The 18,358-nt window shown below is 41.5% G+C and overlaps 1 protein-coding gene across 2 annotated transcripts in view; it reads right to left on the minus strand.

Moving 5' to 3' along the window:
• CDK13 (cyclin dependent kinase 13) overlaps positions 1-18,358 on the minus strand; it is a 72,817-nt gene that overhangs the window by 23,217 nt on the left and 31,242 nt on the right. For both annotated transcript variants that reach the window (XM_075921730.2, XM_075921731.2), the window contains exons 6-7: positions 7,584-7,773; positions 1,768-1,824 (exon numbers count right to left, since the gene is read on the minus strand). In XM_075921730.2, coding sequence (XP_075777845.2) covers positions 1,768-1,824; positions 7,584-7,773 — 247 coding nt within the window. The remainder of the gene's footprint in view (positions 1-1,767; positions 1,825-7,583; positions 7,774-18,358) is intronic.

An 18,358-nucleotide genomic window follows, 5' to 3' on the forward strand; every position in this document is an offset into this window, starting at 1 on the left:
ATGTTAAATTGCATGTAAACAGCTAATCGAGCAGTCAATGGAATTTCCATCGACTAATCGATGAGTCAATAAGGGGGGAAATGGCCCGGACAGCTAACCCCACTGTGGCTCTGCCTTTTAAATGAATTAAGAGCCATTAGGCAGCTGGGGGGCGGGGGGAGGAGGAGACGAGAGAGACCGGGAGTGAGTAGGGACTGCTGATTCCCACCAGGCTCTTAATACATTTAAAAAGCAGAGGCCCAGTCCCCCACTATGCCTCTGCCTATGCCTCTCCTCTCACTCCCCCTCCTCCCAGACGGTGCTGGGGAGAACCAGCTTTTAAGCCAACTCCTCCTCCCCCAGTGCCAGCTCTTGCTCTCCCTCCTTGCTGCCTCCCTCTCTGATGGGGAGAGGGGGATTGGAGCAACTAGTCGAGTCACTACTAAACAAGCATATGCTTATCAAGTAGTCAACTAATTGCTTATATCCCTGGTCCACAATGGGTCAGACCAAAGGTCCATCTCACCCAGTTCCCTGTTGTCCAAAAGTGGCCAATGCCAGGTGCCCCAGAGGGAATGAGCTGAACAGGTAATCATCAAGTGATCCATCCTCGTTCACACATTCCCAGCTTCTGGCAAACAGCGGCTAGGGGCACCATCCCTGTCCATCTTGGCTAACAGTCATTGATGGACCCGACCTCTATGAATTCGTCTAGTTCTTTTCTGAACCTTGTTATAGTCTTGGTCTTCACAACACCTCTAGTAAAGTGTTCCAGAGATTGAACTGTGTACTGTGTGAAGAAACACTTCTTTTCCTTGTTTTAAAACCTGCTGCCCATTAATTTCATTGGCAATCTCTAACTGTGTTATGAGTAAATAACACCTCCTTATTTACTTTCTCCATAACAGTCAACATTTTAGAGACTTATCTTATTCTCTTGTATATATTTTCCAAGCATTTTAATTTACAGATGCAGGACTAATATTGAAATGGTTATGGACACCACATGCTAAATGTAAATCTGCATCCATCTTGCCAGTTTAGACTTAAAATGAAACTATTAACTGTGATGTCACTAGTTAGAGGTCTTTATTAAAAAATAATGTAATGTACTATTACTGCTAATAGAAATTATCCTTTAACTCAAGAAGGAAGACTCCCTAATGGCATTTTTGAAACCATAAGGAAAACATAACACCACAATTAACTTAAGTTCAAAGTTTGAAAGGAAATGGGGTAAAAAATGATTCTCTTCTCCAAAAAGTTATTTGTCCCTAGTATTCTGGAGACACTATAGCTTCAGTATTGTAGAGAGGACACTCAATACTTTTTAAGAGCCAGGATGAGAAGTACTCCTCTTTCCCTCTGCACACCAATCATTTACACATTAGTATTATGTTTGCAGATTTACTACTATACTGCACATGTACCAGATGACTGACCTCTCTTCTTCGGGGAGGAGGAGGAGGAGAGGAGAGATCACAATTTTTTATTCTAGCTGGTTAAATAGCCTGTCAAATATTTAACAACATACAACTATTATACTTTGACATATCAACTAAAATTGAATTAAAACCTGAATAAAACTGAATGACACAAACCAACCAATGCACAGCTGCGCAGTACAAACCTTTACTTCTATTAATTCAGATATTTAATCAGAACAGAGGATGCAGTATTTAAAAATATGATTTGATTTAAAAGCTTTCCTCTACGGAAAAAGCATCCCTAAGCTCTCAACCACAGAGACATATGCTTTAAATATATAACAGTATGTAGCCATCTTACCTCTCTTCTGAGCTATACAGTCGAGCAAGCCCAAAGTCTGCAAGTTTAATCTGCCCTCTAGTGGAAAGAGTAAAGAATTTTTACTGATTCATCTTGTCAGATTTAAAAACCAAAAATATGTTTAAAATGCTTAAGCTCATCTATAGTTTAACTTGACTAATACACTAGTCAGTAGGAACACCATTACAAATTTACTGCATCTTCTCAATATGCATGCTAACCAATGCCATTTGAAAATCAAACCGTTAGGTATTTTAAAACGTTCTTTTTTCATTTGACAAATGCAGATATACACTTCAAAGAATACTAATGAACAGTTCAGGTATACTTTCTAAACTAATCAAGTCAGTAGTGCATGACTGCACTTACTATGTTGATAATACTTTGAAGAACAAAAACTGCCATTTTTGTACATTTTAAGCATAGTTATAGGGCTGTTGAGATCACCAATTCACAGCTCAGTAAAGTATTACTCATTGTAGGATGACCTATTTACAGGTTGGTAACTGCACCGATAATAAAAAATAGTAAATAATGAATATTTGCATAGCAACTGACTATCAGCAATCATACCTTCCTATGGGAAGCATACAAAACTAAACACTCCATTTGTACCAAAAGCTTAAGTTGGGATTTTAAGGATGATTCTTCAAAAGGCAAAAATAAAGGATGTTGCTGCTCAACAGGCAAAATACCATGCTTCCCTGGAAGGTTGGATGACTTACACTGGAAAAGACATTCGTAAGTTTCTTTAAGAAAGAAAAGGACATGGTGCTTTCACAAAGTCTAGTAATTAAAAAAAAAAAAACCCTTTACTTTTAAATATTATGGAAGAAGTTTATTTTTCAAAAGACTTGTTCAAGGGTTTAAGGACAACTATGGAACAAAAACAGTCTGAATTTCAGTCGAAAGGGTCAATTGTACTTACTCCATGACACACACGGAACTGCTCTATATGTGATGTATGAAATGTAGCTGTACCCTGGTCAGTCCCAGGATATTAGAAAGAGAAAGGGTGCGAGGGTAATAGCTTTCACTGAATCAACTTCAGTGGGTAGTACCACAGATATGTATGTAAACAAACAGTGCATGCATGAAACTTGGATTATCACTGCCCTTGTAAGCAAGAGTATCAGTGCGTATCAAAATTGTGTGTTTGAACACACTTGGTAGCAGATTCTTTTAAATCAAAACACTGTACTTTATACTCCCAAAAGATTAGTTCCTCAGTATTATTCAACATGATAGATGAGTCTACATGCATTTGACTGTAAGATCAGATAAGCAAGAAAACACAAGATAAAAATCCTGTTTTCACATAGTATAATGTAATATAACATACAACAAAAATATACAGAACGTAACACCTGGTTGAAATGGCATACTAACTACCCATTGGAAAAATAATACAGAAAAACATAAGATGTCTAATTATTGGAATGTGAGAGGAATAACTTGTTTTAGAAGAAGGGGGAAGAAACCAGGGAAAACAGCCATCCTACACATTATTCTGGTGGACAAAGAGAAACCAAAATTGTGAATCAGAAGGATGCAGCCAATTTGTGTGGAAGTGATGATAGAAATGCTTCATGATTCTAAGAAAAGGCTGGAATGAAAGCTTAAGGACAAAGGACTCCAAAAAGGCAGACCAATAAACTCAGAAATGGTAGGCAGAGCCCCATAGGAAGGAAATGTAAGGGAAAAAGGAATACAGAAGAACTGCAATTTATCTGAGAGAAAAATATGACAGAAACTATCTCCATGAGTGACATACATAGAAAGAAGCTGGAAGAGGCCACTACGGGCAGTCCCCGAGTTACGCGGCTCCGACTTACGTCGGATCCGCAGTTACGAACGGGGTTTGCTCCACGTCTCCCTGGTCTGCTGGAGACCAGCAGACCAGGGAGACGGAGAGCAAAGCCTCTGAGGAGGCTGGCAGCAGGACAGCCGCGGCGCGTCTCAGCTGTCCCGCTGCCCGCGTGCTCCGTGTTTTGCTCCGCGTCTCCCTGGTCTGCTGGTCACCAGCAGACCAGGGAGACGTGGAGCAAAGACGCAGAGGACCCAGGCGGTGTCTCCCTAGTCTGCTGGGGGGGGTGGGGGGGAAGAGGGCAGCGCAGCTAGTACACCCCCCCCACCCCCAGCAGACCAGGCTTCTCTGCCCCGGGCTTCCTGTAGTCAGCGGCTGGTCAGTTTCAGCAGCGGCTGAATCTGGACGCCAGTTCCGACTTACATACAGATTCAACTTAAGAACAAACCTACAGTCCCTATCTTGTACGTAACCTGGGGACTGCCTGTACACTATGGCTGCATCAGGAGTTCTTGAATAAGCTGAAAATCAAAAAGGAAAATCTTATAAGTGGAAACAGGAACAAATTACTAAGGATGATAACAAATAAACAGCCTATATGAACAAGAATAAGAAAGGCTAAGGCACAAAATGAATTACACCAAGGAAGGGACAAAAGGCTATTTAGAGAAAAGGTTCTATAACTACAGTAGGAGCAAGGAAAAGAACAGGGCCTCATGAAATTACCTTATGGAATGTAAAGAACTAACAAAGCAACCTCAGAATCATTAGAAATGATCTTTGTCAATTCATGGGGGAGGTAAGTTCCCAAAGAATTGGAGGACTGCGTTATCTTCAAAAAGGGAAACAAAGTGTACGTCTACACAGCAGGGCTGAAGCTGAAACAAGCTGCACAAGTTGAGCTATGTCAATTGCGTACCTTAAGTCGAAATAGCTTACTTCGGCTTTTGGTGCTGCCTACACAGCAGGAAGTCTAAGTTAGAGCACTCTTCCTCTGACTTCCCTTACTTCTTGCAAAATGAAGGCTACAGGAGTCAGACTAAGAAGTCCTCCAGTTTGACATTATTTTGACATTAGGTTGAAATAATTGCTTGTAGTGTAGACGTGGATTATGTTATTTCAGAATGTCAGTTATTCTAAAATAATGCTGCTGTGTAAACGTACCCAAAGAGTACCTGGGGAAATATAGGCCAGTCAGCCTAACTTCAGTACCTTGAAAGCTACTGGAACATATAATTAAATAATCCATTTGTAAAAGTACCAATAGCAGGGCTGGGTAAAACATGACCTGAGGGCCAGATCCAATCCACCAAGTAATCGGATCTGGCCTGTGGACCATCCTGCCGGGACCCACAGGCACACAGCTGCAGCAGTTTAAAGCGCAGCCCAGGTGGCTCTCTGCCCTGCAGGGAGAGGGAGGCTTCATGTAATCTCCCGGCCTCCAGCCAAATCCTCAGTTCCTATAGGCTGGAAACAACCAGCCAATAGAGGCTGAGAGATTGGCCTGGGGAATGGGGGCAGCACAACCCCCTTTTCCTTTCCAGAGGTGAGAGCCACGAGGAGGGAACAAGCCTGCAGTTTCAAGTGATCTGGGGCTGCAGCAATCAGGGATCCCAGCCTGTACTGGAGGTGCTGCAGGGCTGCTGGCTTAGATAAGCACCTCCCAATCAAAGCCTGCCTCTGGCACCCCCGTCCCTCCCGCATCCCAATTCCTTCCCCCAGGTCACCATCCAAACCCTCTGCACCCCCTGATCCAGGACACAGTGTCCTCCCAGACTGTGTACCTACTCCTAGAGCCCTTTCTCCAAGTCAGAATCTTCTCCTGCACCCATACTCCCTCCATGACCCTGCACCCCATTCCCCTGACCAGGTCATAACCCCCTCCTTCACCCAAACTCCTTCTCAGACCTCACATCGTCTTCTGCACCCCAGTCCCTTAACCCATGATGCCTTTCTGTACGCAACCTCCACTTGAGGCCCACCATCTCCTCCACAGAAAAGTGTGGCCCTTGATGACTTTCCAAAATCTTGGGAGTGCCCTCCACCAAAAATTATTGCCCACCCTGACCTAGAGGATAACAGGGTAAGTAGTAATAGCCAACATGCATTTGTCTACAATAACTCATACCAAACCAACCTAATTTCCTTTCTTTGATAGGGTTACTGGCTTAGTGGACTATGGAGAAGCAGTAGATAACTTTAGTACAGCTTTTGAGTATATCACATGACATTTTCATATAGCAACTACAGAAATGTGGTCTAGATGAAATTATTACAGTAAAAGCTATGTTATCTGGCATGTGAATATCTGGAAAATTCAGTTAAACAATATTGCCCCCAGACATCAGACTCCCGTATCTTGGGGTACATGTACCTCATTCCTGTCTGTTCAGCTGGCTGGCTTGATGCCTCAAGCAGTTGTGCAGCTTCTGACAGCTGACACTGGCAGCCTCCATCATCCTTGGGCATGTCCTTCCCCCTCAGCCTGCCTTTTGCTGTCGGGAGCCAGCTCTGCTGGAGGGCTCCCAGACAGCTGGCCCATCTGTCTGCCTGCTGTGTAGGACAGCTCAGTGGCTTGGGGGGTAAAGGGAAAAGTCGCCAGGTGTTCTCAAGGGGAAGGAGTTGGTCATTGCTGTTTCCTCCAGGTAGGGGGCTGGGGCAGAGCAATAAGCTCAAGTACCTTGCACATTCGATTAACTGGCAACCTCCATTCCCCATGAGTGCCGTATAACAAAAGCTTTTACTGTATAAAGGTGGGAACACTCTGGTTGAAAACCCACACCTGAAGTCTAGTTATAAATGGTTCTCTTTCTAAATGGCAGAACATATGAAGTAGTACTATTCAATGTTTGTGTTTATGACTTAGGTAATAGAGTGCAAACTAAGCTTGGCATTAGCAGATTCGAAAGCATAAAGTGGTTGTAAACAATTTAAATAAAGCTATTAGAATTCAAAGTGATCTTGGTATTTTGGAGAATCAGTCTGCAATCAACAAAATGAAATTAAAAAAATTCAAAGTGCTAAATTTAGGAAGGAAAACGTCAAGGAAGGCAGAAGTATTGCTGAACATTATCTGTATTATAGTGCATCATAATTTGAATATCAGTCAACATAAGATGCAGATGCAAAAAAGACTAAAATCATTGTGGGGGTGTAATAAACAGGAGTGTTGAAAGTAAAACACAGAAGGAAATTCCTTCATTTTAACAGGCACTGATGAGGCCTCAGTTGAAATACTGTATCCAGTTCTGGGTGCCACATTTTAGGGGAGATATGGATAAATTGGAGTCTAAAAGAGAAACAAAAATAATAAAAGGAGAAAAAATGACTAATGCAGAAATGTTAAATTAGTATGTTTAGACTTGAGGAAAGGGAGATTTGATAACAGTCTGCAAATATGTTAAGGGTAATCAAAGAGAACAGTGAACAAATGTTCTATGTCCACTGAAAATAAGACAAGAGGTACGTAGCTTAATATGAATAGAAGGAGACGTAGGCTAGATAGGACAGCTGTAAGCAGCATTAAGTACTGGAATAGGTTTCCAAGGGAGGTTGCGAAATCCCTATCTCTTCACTGAAAGATCACACAAAAACAGATCAGACAAACACCTGCCAGGGATGGTCGAGAAACACACGATCCTTTCTGCCTAAGCACAGGGAGAGACAGACTAGATGGCCTAGAGGTCTTTGCAGACCTATTTTATGATTCTATGATTTAACTCTGAAAGTACATTTCTTAGTGCTAGCTGCTCAACTTAAGTCCTGACCTTGGTTTTTCCACACAGATAAAGAAATAAGTTAACTGCAGGATCAGCTCCTAAACTGAACGTTACTAGGCTCAAAGTTGAAGCTAATTTTAAAAGTAGCAATAACACATTCTAAAAAATGAAAATCTATTTTTCTAATGCTAGAAGAAAGTGACACCAATTGCTAGAACTAAATTAAACATTTCTTGGCTAGGCTGTTATTTTATAACTTTGCATACATTTAAAGTTGTTTATATCCATACCTATTATTTAATAGAATATTTGAACATTTAATATCTCTGTGCAAGAAGTTCTTCTTATGGCAATAATCCAGTCCCTCCATCAACTGTCTCATAAATGATTTTATGTGATTTTCATTAAAATGAACCAAGCCGGATTCCAGGAGTCCCATCAAGTCATGATCCATATATTCAAAGACCAGGTAAAATGCACCTATAGAAAGAGAGGGGAAAATTACTAACTTTGTAATATCCCAAAATACTCTATTATTCTACATTTCAAACTATAGCCTTCACATACATTAGAGAGTTCATATTTTTGTAAGTTGTGGCTCTTCAAGAATATCCAGCTTATTTCCCATTTCTCAACTGCATTTAAACACAGCTAAAAATGTTACGTTATACTTTCCTATTACTTTTCCATGTAAGTAATTATCAGACACACATTATAAACAAAATCCTAAAGTAGAACCTCAAAATTATGAACACCTCGGGAATGGAGGTTGTTCATTACTTCTGGAGTTTTCATAACTGAACAAAACATTATGGCTCTTTCAAAAGTTTACAACTCAAATCCAGCTTTGAAACTTTATTATGCAGAAGAAAAAACTCTGTTTTTCCTTTATATTTTTTAGTATTTTACATTTAACATTGTACTATATTTTCTTATTGAGGAGTATCAGAGGGGTAGCCGTGTTAGTCTGAATCTGCAAAAGCGACGAGGAGTCCTGTGGCACCTTATAGACTAACTGAAGTGCAGGAGCATAAGCTTTCGTGGGCAAAGACCCACTTCGTCAGATGCATGTAGTGGAAATTTCCAGAGGCAGGAATAAATATGCAGGCCAGGATCAGGCTGGAGATGATGAGGTGATCCAATCAAGGAGGATGAGGCCCACTTCTAGCAGCTGATCTGGAGGTGTGAATTCCAAGGGAACAGAAGCTGCTTTTGTAGTTAGCAAGCCATTCACAGTCTTTGTTTAATCCAGAGTTGATTGTGTCAAACTTAAAGATGAACTGTAGCTCAGCAGTTTCTCTTTGAAGTCTGGTCCTGAAGTTTTTTTGCTGCAGGATGGCTACTTTTAGATCTGCAATTGTGTGTCCAGGAAAATTGAAGTGTTCCCCTACAGGTTTTTGTATGTTGCCATTCCTAATATCAGATTTGTGTCCATTGATTCTTTTACGTAGGGACTGTCCTGTTTGGCCGATGTATATAGCAGTGGGGCATTGTTGGCACATGATGGCATATATTATGTTGGTGGATGTGCAGGAGAATGTACCAGTGACAGTATGGCTGATCTGGTTAGGTCCTGTGATGGTGTTGCTGGTGTAAATATGTGGGCAGAGTTGGCACCGAGGTTTGTTGCAAGGATTGGTTCCTGAGTTCGAGTTATTATGGTGCGGTGTGTAGTTGCTGGTGAGAATATGCTTCAGGTTGGCGGGTTGTCTGTGGGCAAGGACCGGCCTACCTCCCAAGGCCTGTGAAAGCGAGGGATCATTGTCCAGGATGGGTTGAAGATCACTAATGATGCGTTGGAGAGGTTTTAGCTGGGGACTGTAGGTGATGGCCAGTGGTGTTCTGTTGGTTTCTTTCTTGGGCTTGTCCCGTAGCAGGAGGCTTCTGGGTTCACGTCTGGCTCTCTCAATCTGTCTCCTCACTTCCTCGTGTGGGTATCGCAGTTTACAGAATGCTTGTTGATTCTTATTGAGGAGGGGATTTCTGCTGCTGCCTGATTGTGTACATCTGACTCCAAAGGGTGATCAGTCAGTTCGTAACTCTGGGTTCACAACTCTGAGTTTCTACTATACAGAAGATACCTGGATAATGTTATGGTGGCTTCTCCTCATTTTAAGCAAAATGGCTTAAGCTAGATGAGTATTTCTTTACATGAACCTTGTGGTGAAATCCAAAAATGCTAGGATAGAGATGAACTTTCATCTTCAGATTTATTTTTCAACTTGCACTGTGGAACTGTGTCAGGAATGAGCCTATTACTCAGACTGGCAATGCTATTACACGTACCAGAACATGTCAGAAGCAGCTCTGCAGAGGTCCAGATTTCATGTCTGAAGTTAGTTCTCTCACACCTGGAGTGTGGCAGAATCTGGCCTTTTCTCATACTGAAAAGTATATATCATTCCACAAGTGATTCCATTAAAATCAATGGGACTGCTTGCGCAACGAGGTGCTATTCCTTGTGAACCTGATACTTTGAATGTTGAATGCATTTGCTCATTTGTGGCACTCAAGCTCAGGGAGGAAGGAAGAGGAGGATAGAGGGATGCTGGGGGAAGAGGCAGGGTGGCTGCAGAGCCTTCTGGCTGGGGGCCAGGAGGTAAATTAAATCACATAAGAATCAACTTATAACTAAAAAGCACAAATGATGGAGATTAAGACTTCCTTAAATCACCATTACAATTAGTGACACAAATCAATCTCCCTATTTGCAGCTGAGGCTCTGCACTGCTGCAAAACAGATACCAAGATCTCAAATCAGGCACCCAGAAAAGAGGAACAAACAATTTGTAAACACGTATGATAAGTTTAGGACAGAAACTCTGAAACAAAGGGAGGGATAGAATCCAACCATCTAGGGCAGCATTCAGCCACCTTAACCATAACACCCTTTCTTATCCTGTGATCCCCTGCTTAAGTCATTTCACATCTTCCAACTTCCACAACAAAGGAAGCAGATAATCTTTCATTATACAGCCCTGAGCAGGTCTATGCTGTGCCCTGAATGAGGTAGGGGACCTATGGAAAAAACAGTTTTTAATTACATGATCACATACTATCATAATGCAAAGGCACAAGGGAAATGAATTAAGGTTTCACAGGCATTTCTGTCTCCAAGAGAGAAATCATTTCTCATACCTTGCACCTTCTTTCATATAATACACAACAACTGGTATATTTAACAAGCAAAAAAGCTTCTTTCAAGCCAAGACATTTCACATACTTCTTCAGGAAGGAGGAAAACCGACCACCATGTAAAGAAGTGTACGAAAGCTGCTTATACACAGTCAACCTGGGGAACTCTTTGCCAGAGGAAGCTGAAGGCCAGGATTTTAACAGCTTTCAAAAAAAGAGCTGGATAAATTCATGGAGGATAGGACCATTAATGGCTATCATCCAGGACTAGCAGAAAGGGTGTCTCTAGCCTCTGTTTGCCAGAAGCTGGGAATAAGCACCAGGGAAAGGATCATTGTTCTGTTAATTCTCTCTCAGGTACCTGGCACTGACCACTATCTGAAGACCGAATACTGGGCTAGATAGACCACTCTTATGTTTACTATAGAAAAAGCACATCACAGGGTTTTTTTATTTATAAAATGAGGAAATCAAATTAGAGAAAAAAATTAATCTTGACTAGCCAAAGAAAATTGATAGCTGACACATTATTATTCCATCCAGATAGAGGAAGCCTCATTTCCGAGATATTTCTCTAAGAATGTCACCTGTAGTGGTGTGTAGTTTCCAATCACACCAGCCCTTCACTATGTCAACGATCCCTTAGGAAAAAGCAACGGGGAATGATGTTCTTCATTACGTAACCAGATCCATAATTCATGTACCTGTTATATGCTAGCCCACTCCCATTACCAGTACGAAGGGGAGCATGAAAGGGCTAATATAATGACCAGACTGCAAAAACACACTTTTCCTAATAACCCTCCAAACACCACACATTGACTGAGTTCTGCAGTTCGTAACAGACTTCACATTAGCCCTGGAAAGCCTGGTTCAAGTTACTTACAATGGGAACAGAGTCACAGCTCTGCAGTGAAGTATTCTCTGATGATTGCATGACTTCTGTCAGAAAACCCTCACAAGCTTTCAGAAAGACTACAGAACTGCTTGACAGCTGGAAGAAAGTAACCAGTCATACAACCAAGTTCATAGGGACTTTGTTCTGTAAGTCAAAAATCAGAACTGAGAGGTAAAACCTTTTCAGGAATGAAGTCACTTACTACCTGTCTAAGTAGGAGCAGCAATAAGTCCACTGCCACCATGAAGTCAATATGTTTCAGGTTAACTTATTTTCTAAATGGAGCTTCCAGAAGTAAGGACTCTGTTAATCGGATCATCAAAATCTCTCAAACCCGGATTCACTCTCTTTGGGATATTACTGTGGGGCTCAACTATTTAATCTTAATTCATCTTGCATTTTAAGTGATTTAATGCAAAATCAGAATGCCTACTGGTTTCTAAATGCCTAGCATGATCATCATATATGATTCCTGAAAGCTAGTTAAGTCTTAGATAAGGAAAAATCCTAAAAGCTACGAATACTCCTAATGCAAGTAGACAGTAACCCTATAACATTACAGATTAGTAAAAACAAGAACCTATAATCCCATCATATGTCAAAATGCACAATGACAAATACAATGGTTTAACACTTGGTATGGACACTTTCTAACAGATGAAGGCTTCTAAAAACCATTTGAACTGAATTCCATGAAAAATGAAGACCATCATCTTTGAGCTGTGATGGAAACTCATAGCAGCAGAAGATAATTCAGGCAATATTTTACATTTTATGGCAACTGAATTAAAAAAACTCAATGAAGACCATAGTCTGACCCCCTCCTCTGCATTCTTCAAAAAAAGTGAAGTAAGTATATGAACCAAGAAGAGCAGTATTATAGCTGAGTTAGACATCTGAAAGTTATCTATTTAATTAAAGGGTTTTTGTGCTCTTAACAGCCCATCTGTTAGAAAATACAAAGATTGTTCAACCCCTACTATATGCACTAAGTAGAAAAACTGATTTGAAAATTCGGAGTGGCTACACCGGGGAGGAAATAGCATGCGTTTCAGGAGCTGGTTGAGTGAAAATGACTAAGGCAGCCTGACATGGGGATGTCAGAGCATGCAAATGCTTTTAGGCTAAATTTAGGTCACCCTAGCTAAATCACTAAGGGCTAACGAGACACACAGTTAACTCAATGTCAGTCAATGGAAGACTTCCTCTTTCAGCCCAATTACTGCCTCTAAACTAAGGGAGTGGATTTACTTCATCAATGGAAAAAGTTTTTCCATTGCTGTAGCGAGTCACTATATTACACCCTCATAACTATAATGTTGAAACTGCACCATTGCAGCACTTGTAGCATAGACCTACCCTTTAGACTGACACACAAGATCTCTATTTTCTCTGTAACCAAAGCTATAGACTGGTCTACTTGAGAAACTTAGGTCCACCTAACTATGCCTCTTCTCAGTGTGAAATTTTTCTGTCAATCTAGTGGCCATCTCTCATGGAGGTGGAGAACTTACGAGAGAACCCCTCTTATCAGGGTAGCGTCTATGTTGAAGAACTGCAATAGCACAAGTACAGCAACAGAAAAGGTTTTTCCATTGCGGTAGTAAATCCACCCCTATGCGAGGTAATATCTAGTTGATAGAAGAATTCTTCCATTGATCTAAGTCATGTCTACAGCAAGCTTTGGTCAATTCAACTACCGGTATATCTCTCAGGGGTGTGAGCCTAACATGAGAATGCCAGATGTTGGAACTGAAAGTTTTTATTCTTTTTATATTTGTATTTTAGGTTTAGTAATATAGTCATGTAGTTTAATAATGTAATATTAAATTAAGCCCTTTTAGTTAAATGTCTATTTCCTTGCCCTAAAGTTTAGTGAGTTTAGTAAATGGGCCCAAGTAAAAAGATAGTTTTGATACTGTATCTGTGTTACTAGACTAAAGGGTTGTCGAAGGCTAAGGCCTTAATTGCTTGATTTACAATGTCTCTTTGCCTTGTCAATGCAGATGTTGATGTTGTGCCACATAACCTTGAGAGCCCTTGTAACATTGCTTATGTGTGTGAAAAAGGGTATGAATGTGTTGAGATAAGGTGCTAAAGTTATTGCTCAAAACCAGATGGCCAAAGAAGGAGGTTGAGTGTGGGCGAAGACCATACTACAGACTACCCGGCATCCTTACCCATAATAAGGAAGGACAGGACTATTGGCAGATTGACGAGCCTTGAAGCAGAGCAGGCACCCCCAAAAGATGACTGATTACAGGATGAGCCTTCAAGAGATGATTAGGAAATTGACATTAACAAGATAGCATTCTGGTCACAGACTGACAGAGGGGAATCCATTGATTTCAACAGAGAAAAGGATTATAAAAGCAGAGTGCTTTGCTATGGAACTTTGGGTTCATCTTGCCACCAACTCCAGAGGACCATCAGATCGATCAACCGACAAAGGCCCTGCTCCCCCTCTGTTCAATCTAGCTGGCCCACTAGACTGATACAGAATCTGGACTGGTAACTATGACATCGTCTGGCGGGATTGTGTGTGTGTGAGTGATTGAAAAGCATATGCAACTGCTGTATTCTCAATATATGCAGTGTACTGCCTTTTCCCCCATAGAAGATTTTGTGTGCTTCATTTAAGCATAACACAGATCTAGTTTAACTTATAAGAAGTGAAAAATCTAGAAGCATTAAGCAAATACTTTGTCTTAATTCTCTGTTTTAAATACATTTTGTTTTTAATAATATTATTGTTATATGGGTATTTTCACACAGACATACCCAAATATAATACTCTCTTGAGAGATATCAAGGGTTAATGGCTTCTGGAGCTTGCAGCAGTCAAACACAAAGAGAGAAGCCAAAAAAATGAAGATGAGAGCTGGCTGTAGTTTTTAATCACAAGGGCCCACAAAGTCAAATCCATCTGCTTCTGCTATAGCCAGAAGTTGTGACAGCCACAGTTTCTGTAGCCTATTGATCACAAGACAAAAATCTTCAACATAAGGAGGTTCTCAGATGCAAGTTGGCAGCTGGAAGGCTCAGGTACTAAAAGCTACCCAAACACTACCTTCTGCACCAGAAATGTAGCTCTATATCCTGCAAAAAAAGAGTGACTCATAAGAACAGATAAATTTTTCAGAGTGTGTACACACACACACACACACACACACCACACACACACAGGGCTCGACAAATAATACAATCTACTCGCCCGTGGCGAGTAGATTGTAACCCAGAAGAGTAGGGTTCGGGCAATCTGTGCATGCACAGAACGATCTGCGCATGTGCAGATCGCCGGACAGCGTGGCTGGCGAGCGGGGCTTGTCGCGGTTTGGCGAGCCATGCACATACAGCGGTTGCCGAACCGCAGCGAGCATGTGCAGATCGCCTGAACCTGGCTCTTCTGGGTTGTAATCTACTCGCCACAGGCAAGTAGATTACATAGTTTGCCGAGCCGAGCGTGCGTGCGTGTGGGGTCATCCAATCCTATTTGTGTAGAAGAGCAGTTTAATCTTCTTACCTTTTCCCTCCTTGGACATAGATCAAATCCTCAAAAGAAGCAGGCCCATTTCAGAAGATGGAATAATTCACATCAGCTTTTTCCTATTTAATACCCCAGATATCACCTTTAAATATTTCTTCGCCCAGTGATTCCCAACATGTATTTTTCCTTTACAGGTACTGACATATTAGAAATACACTTATTAAATGAAATATTTTCAGCTTTATACGTGTGACCTGGTTTATTTCGGTTACAGGATGTGTTTCATCAACGGGGCAGTAACAACCCTTACAATAAGATTGTCTAACACTTTCCATTACACAATTGACATTTTGTTATGTTTTAAGAGCTCTAACAACTCAGTGATATGAAGCAGTTATTGAAATTTGGTAAGGGGATAGTTCTGGGAGAAGGAAGATGCCTTTTACTGTGTCCATGCAAATCCATTTGGATTTGGCAAAGTTAAAAGATGTGACATGGCCCTGTTCCATCAGTATTTTGCTTAGTACAACTTGCTGAAAACCTGATATAAAAATTCCTTAAATTTTCCATTAGCAATGCAAATGCATCAACTCAACATTTCCTGTCAGCATGTACACAGACCTGACTTCTGACAAAACAAAAAAGTGTATCCTCCTATTTCTCCCCCCTGTTTCTGAACTAGGGATGTTAAATTGTGTTTAATCAGCTAATGGAGTAGTTGATCGAATTTCCAATTACTACTCAATTAGTCAATTGGGGGGATGGAGGGAGAGGGGGAGACCTGCAGAGCTGCAGTGGAATTTGCTCAAGGCTCCAGGAGCTAACCCTACTGCAGCTCTGCCTTTTAAATGTATTAAGAGCCGCCAGCTTATGCTTATGGGCAGGGCTTGATGAACGGCGGCCAAAGCCACTCACCAGTCCCACACTGCGCACGCGCAAGACCCACATTGCACATACGCACACCGCTTATGAACAGGGCGCCTGGCTGAAATCTACTCGCCATGAGCGAGTAGATTCAATACTTTGTCGAGCCCTGCTTATCAGATAGTCGACTAGTTGTTATATCCCTAGTTTGAACAGCCAACTGCCTGGCAGGAAACATGACCTGGGATGGAAACCAGAAGGCCAGGAGCTTTAGATTTCTTCTGAACTGGTGTTAATAATTTGGTGTCCTTGATAATCATTATTGAACAAGGCCTCATGCTCCACTGACAAGTTACAAAAAGTGGAAACCCAACTCTGACCTTTGATATGGCTGACCCAAGTCTCACCCACTTCAGCATATAGCCTTTTAGAATGTTAAATCTATATTCTTGGCTATGCTGTCTAAGATGGCACTATTAATATAAATGCAATCTTTACATGTCATGCAGGTGGAGTTAAATTTTAATCTAAAGAGACAGATTACTACATATGTAAAAATAATTATGTTCCCATCAAAGCAAGATCACCTGTTTTTAAAAACAAATATTTAATTTTATCAATAATCTATTTGACATTTTCTCTAGTTTGACAAACATTCAAACCCAAACTTGTAAACTGAAGTCAGATGGCATAAAGAGCATCCAAAATCATCTGCATTTTTAAATCTAATTTTAACCCAAAGCAGTTTTAGATGATAAACATAGTAGGACTATTACTAGAAAAGCAAATTCAACTACTATACTGTACATCTTGAACAGGGCACAATTTAATGCAACTCAATAATGGCTATTCTTTTAATTTAAGAATCCAGGTTAAAAATATAGTTTGTGACAATGTATCATAAAAACTGAGGCAGAACAATGTACCTGTTTCTAGCTCCTTGCTCAGTCAGGACTGATTTGGCTACAACTTCTCACCAATAACGTACCTCTCTCAAACTACAAACCATGAGGAAAAAGAAATGCTAACCCAAAAGCAAAAATGTTTAATTCAATCTCTTCTCATACAGCCTGCAACAGTAGGAGTGTTTTCTATACCATTTCGCCAACAATGTCTGTCTGCGAAGAAGTTGTTGTCAGACTAATTCTGTTCAAGCCACTTCACAGAAATGCAGTATTAGAAGACTGTCCAAATTCACATTAGTATTTTAACAACAGATGAAGGCATTTATCTTAATAATAAATACCAAATGTAAAACAGAATCAGTAGCACAAATACAAACCCATCCAAAAAGAGGATTCATTAATTTGACAGTACTAAAACATGTGCTAGGCACTTCCAGGGAAAAAAACAGACAGAATGTAACTGTGTGTGTCCTAAAAAGCGTACAATCTAATTTTAGATGTAGCACAAGTGACAGCAGAGAGGGAAGAAAAAGATGCTTTCAGTAGTAAAATAGTAACAGTAGATCAAGACACATTAGGCTAATCACACAAACTGTCCTATGAGCTAAGCAGGGACTCCCGGGCAGACCATCCTCTCCTACAGCCACCAGTCCAGCGAGCAGAGCATGACCCCCAGAAGCGTGATCACCACATCTAGTGGTGCTCTCACGGGGTTGTGTATGCTCAACAACCACCTCTGTAGGGGTCAGAGCTTCAGTCTGGCGTACCTTATCACATATGTACATGCTGCCATATGATTCAGCAGCTTCATATAGGTTCTTGCTGTTGTGATGGGGGACCTTTGTAGGTCCTTGATCAAGGAACTCAGTCATAAATCTGGCCCTCGGAAGAGATGCTCTTGCCACAAAGGAGTATAGGTGGGACCTCGTGAATTCTATTATCTGCGTGGAGTCGAGCATGGATTTCTCCGCGTTTGTTCTCCAGCCTAGGCTCCCTCAATCTCCTGGTCAGGGCTATATAATCTAATTCTTGTTCTCTGGACAAGATCATTATCAACCAATCGTCCAGGTATAGAAAAATCTGGACCCTGTGCCTCCTCAGGAAGGCCGCTACGACAGCCATGCATTTGGAGAAGACCCTTGCGGCTGTGGAGAGGCCAAACGGTAGGACAGCAAACTGGAAGTGAAGTGATCCTGACCCACTGTGAACCTCAAATCTCCTGTAAGCGGGGATTACTGCCATGTGAAAGTATACGTCCATTAAATCGAGCATACCCTCAAAATGAGGACTCAGGTTGCTGGCTGGAAGGCACGGCAGACCCTCTTTCCGCGTATGATCTTGAACCTGCAGGGTGTTCTGGACCTCAAGAGGAATACATGAAACCTGCAGCCCGGTGCTCCTCCTCATCACCACACCCGTGGCCATCATACAGGCTGCTGAGCCTGCAGCAAGCAATGCTGCTTGCAGCGCTGTATGTGCCACTATCCTACCTGGCTCCACTAGGACACCATATTCTTGTCTTGAGAGAGATGGTCTTTAAATTTATCCATAGCCGACCACAAGTTGTAGCTGTATCTACTCAGCATCACCTGCTGATTGGCAATGTGGAGTTGCAGGCTGCCCATGGCATAGGCCTTTCTCCCCTGAAAAAACAAACTTCCTGGGATCCTTAGACTTAGGTATGGACCCCTGTGGTACTTGGTGCTCTTTTTGCCCTGCAGCCTGCACTACCAATCAACCCCCCACTTGGGGGACAAAGGATTACTGAGGGGGCAC

This window comes from Pelodiscus sinensis, chromosome 2 (genome assembly GCF_052426305.1).
Source record: "Pelodiscus sinensis isolate ZL-2025 chromosome 2, ASM5242630v1, whole genome shotgun sequence".
In the NCBI taxonomy this organism is placed as follows: domain Eukaryota; kingdom Metazoa; phylum Chordata; order Testudines; family Trionychidae; genus Pelodiscus; species Pelodiscus sinensis.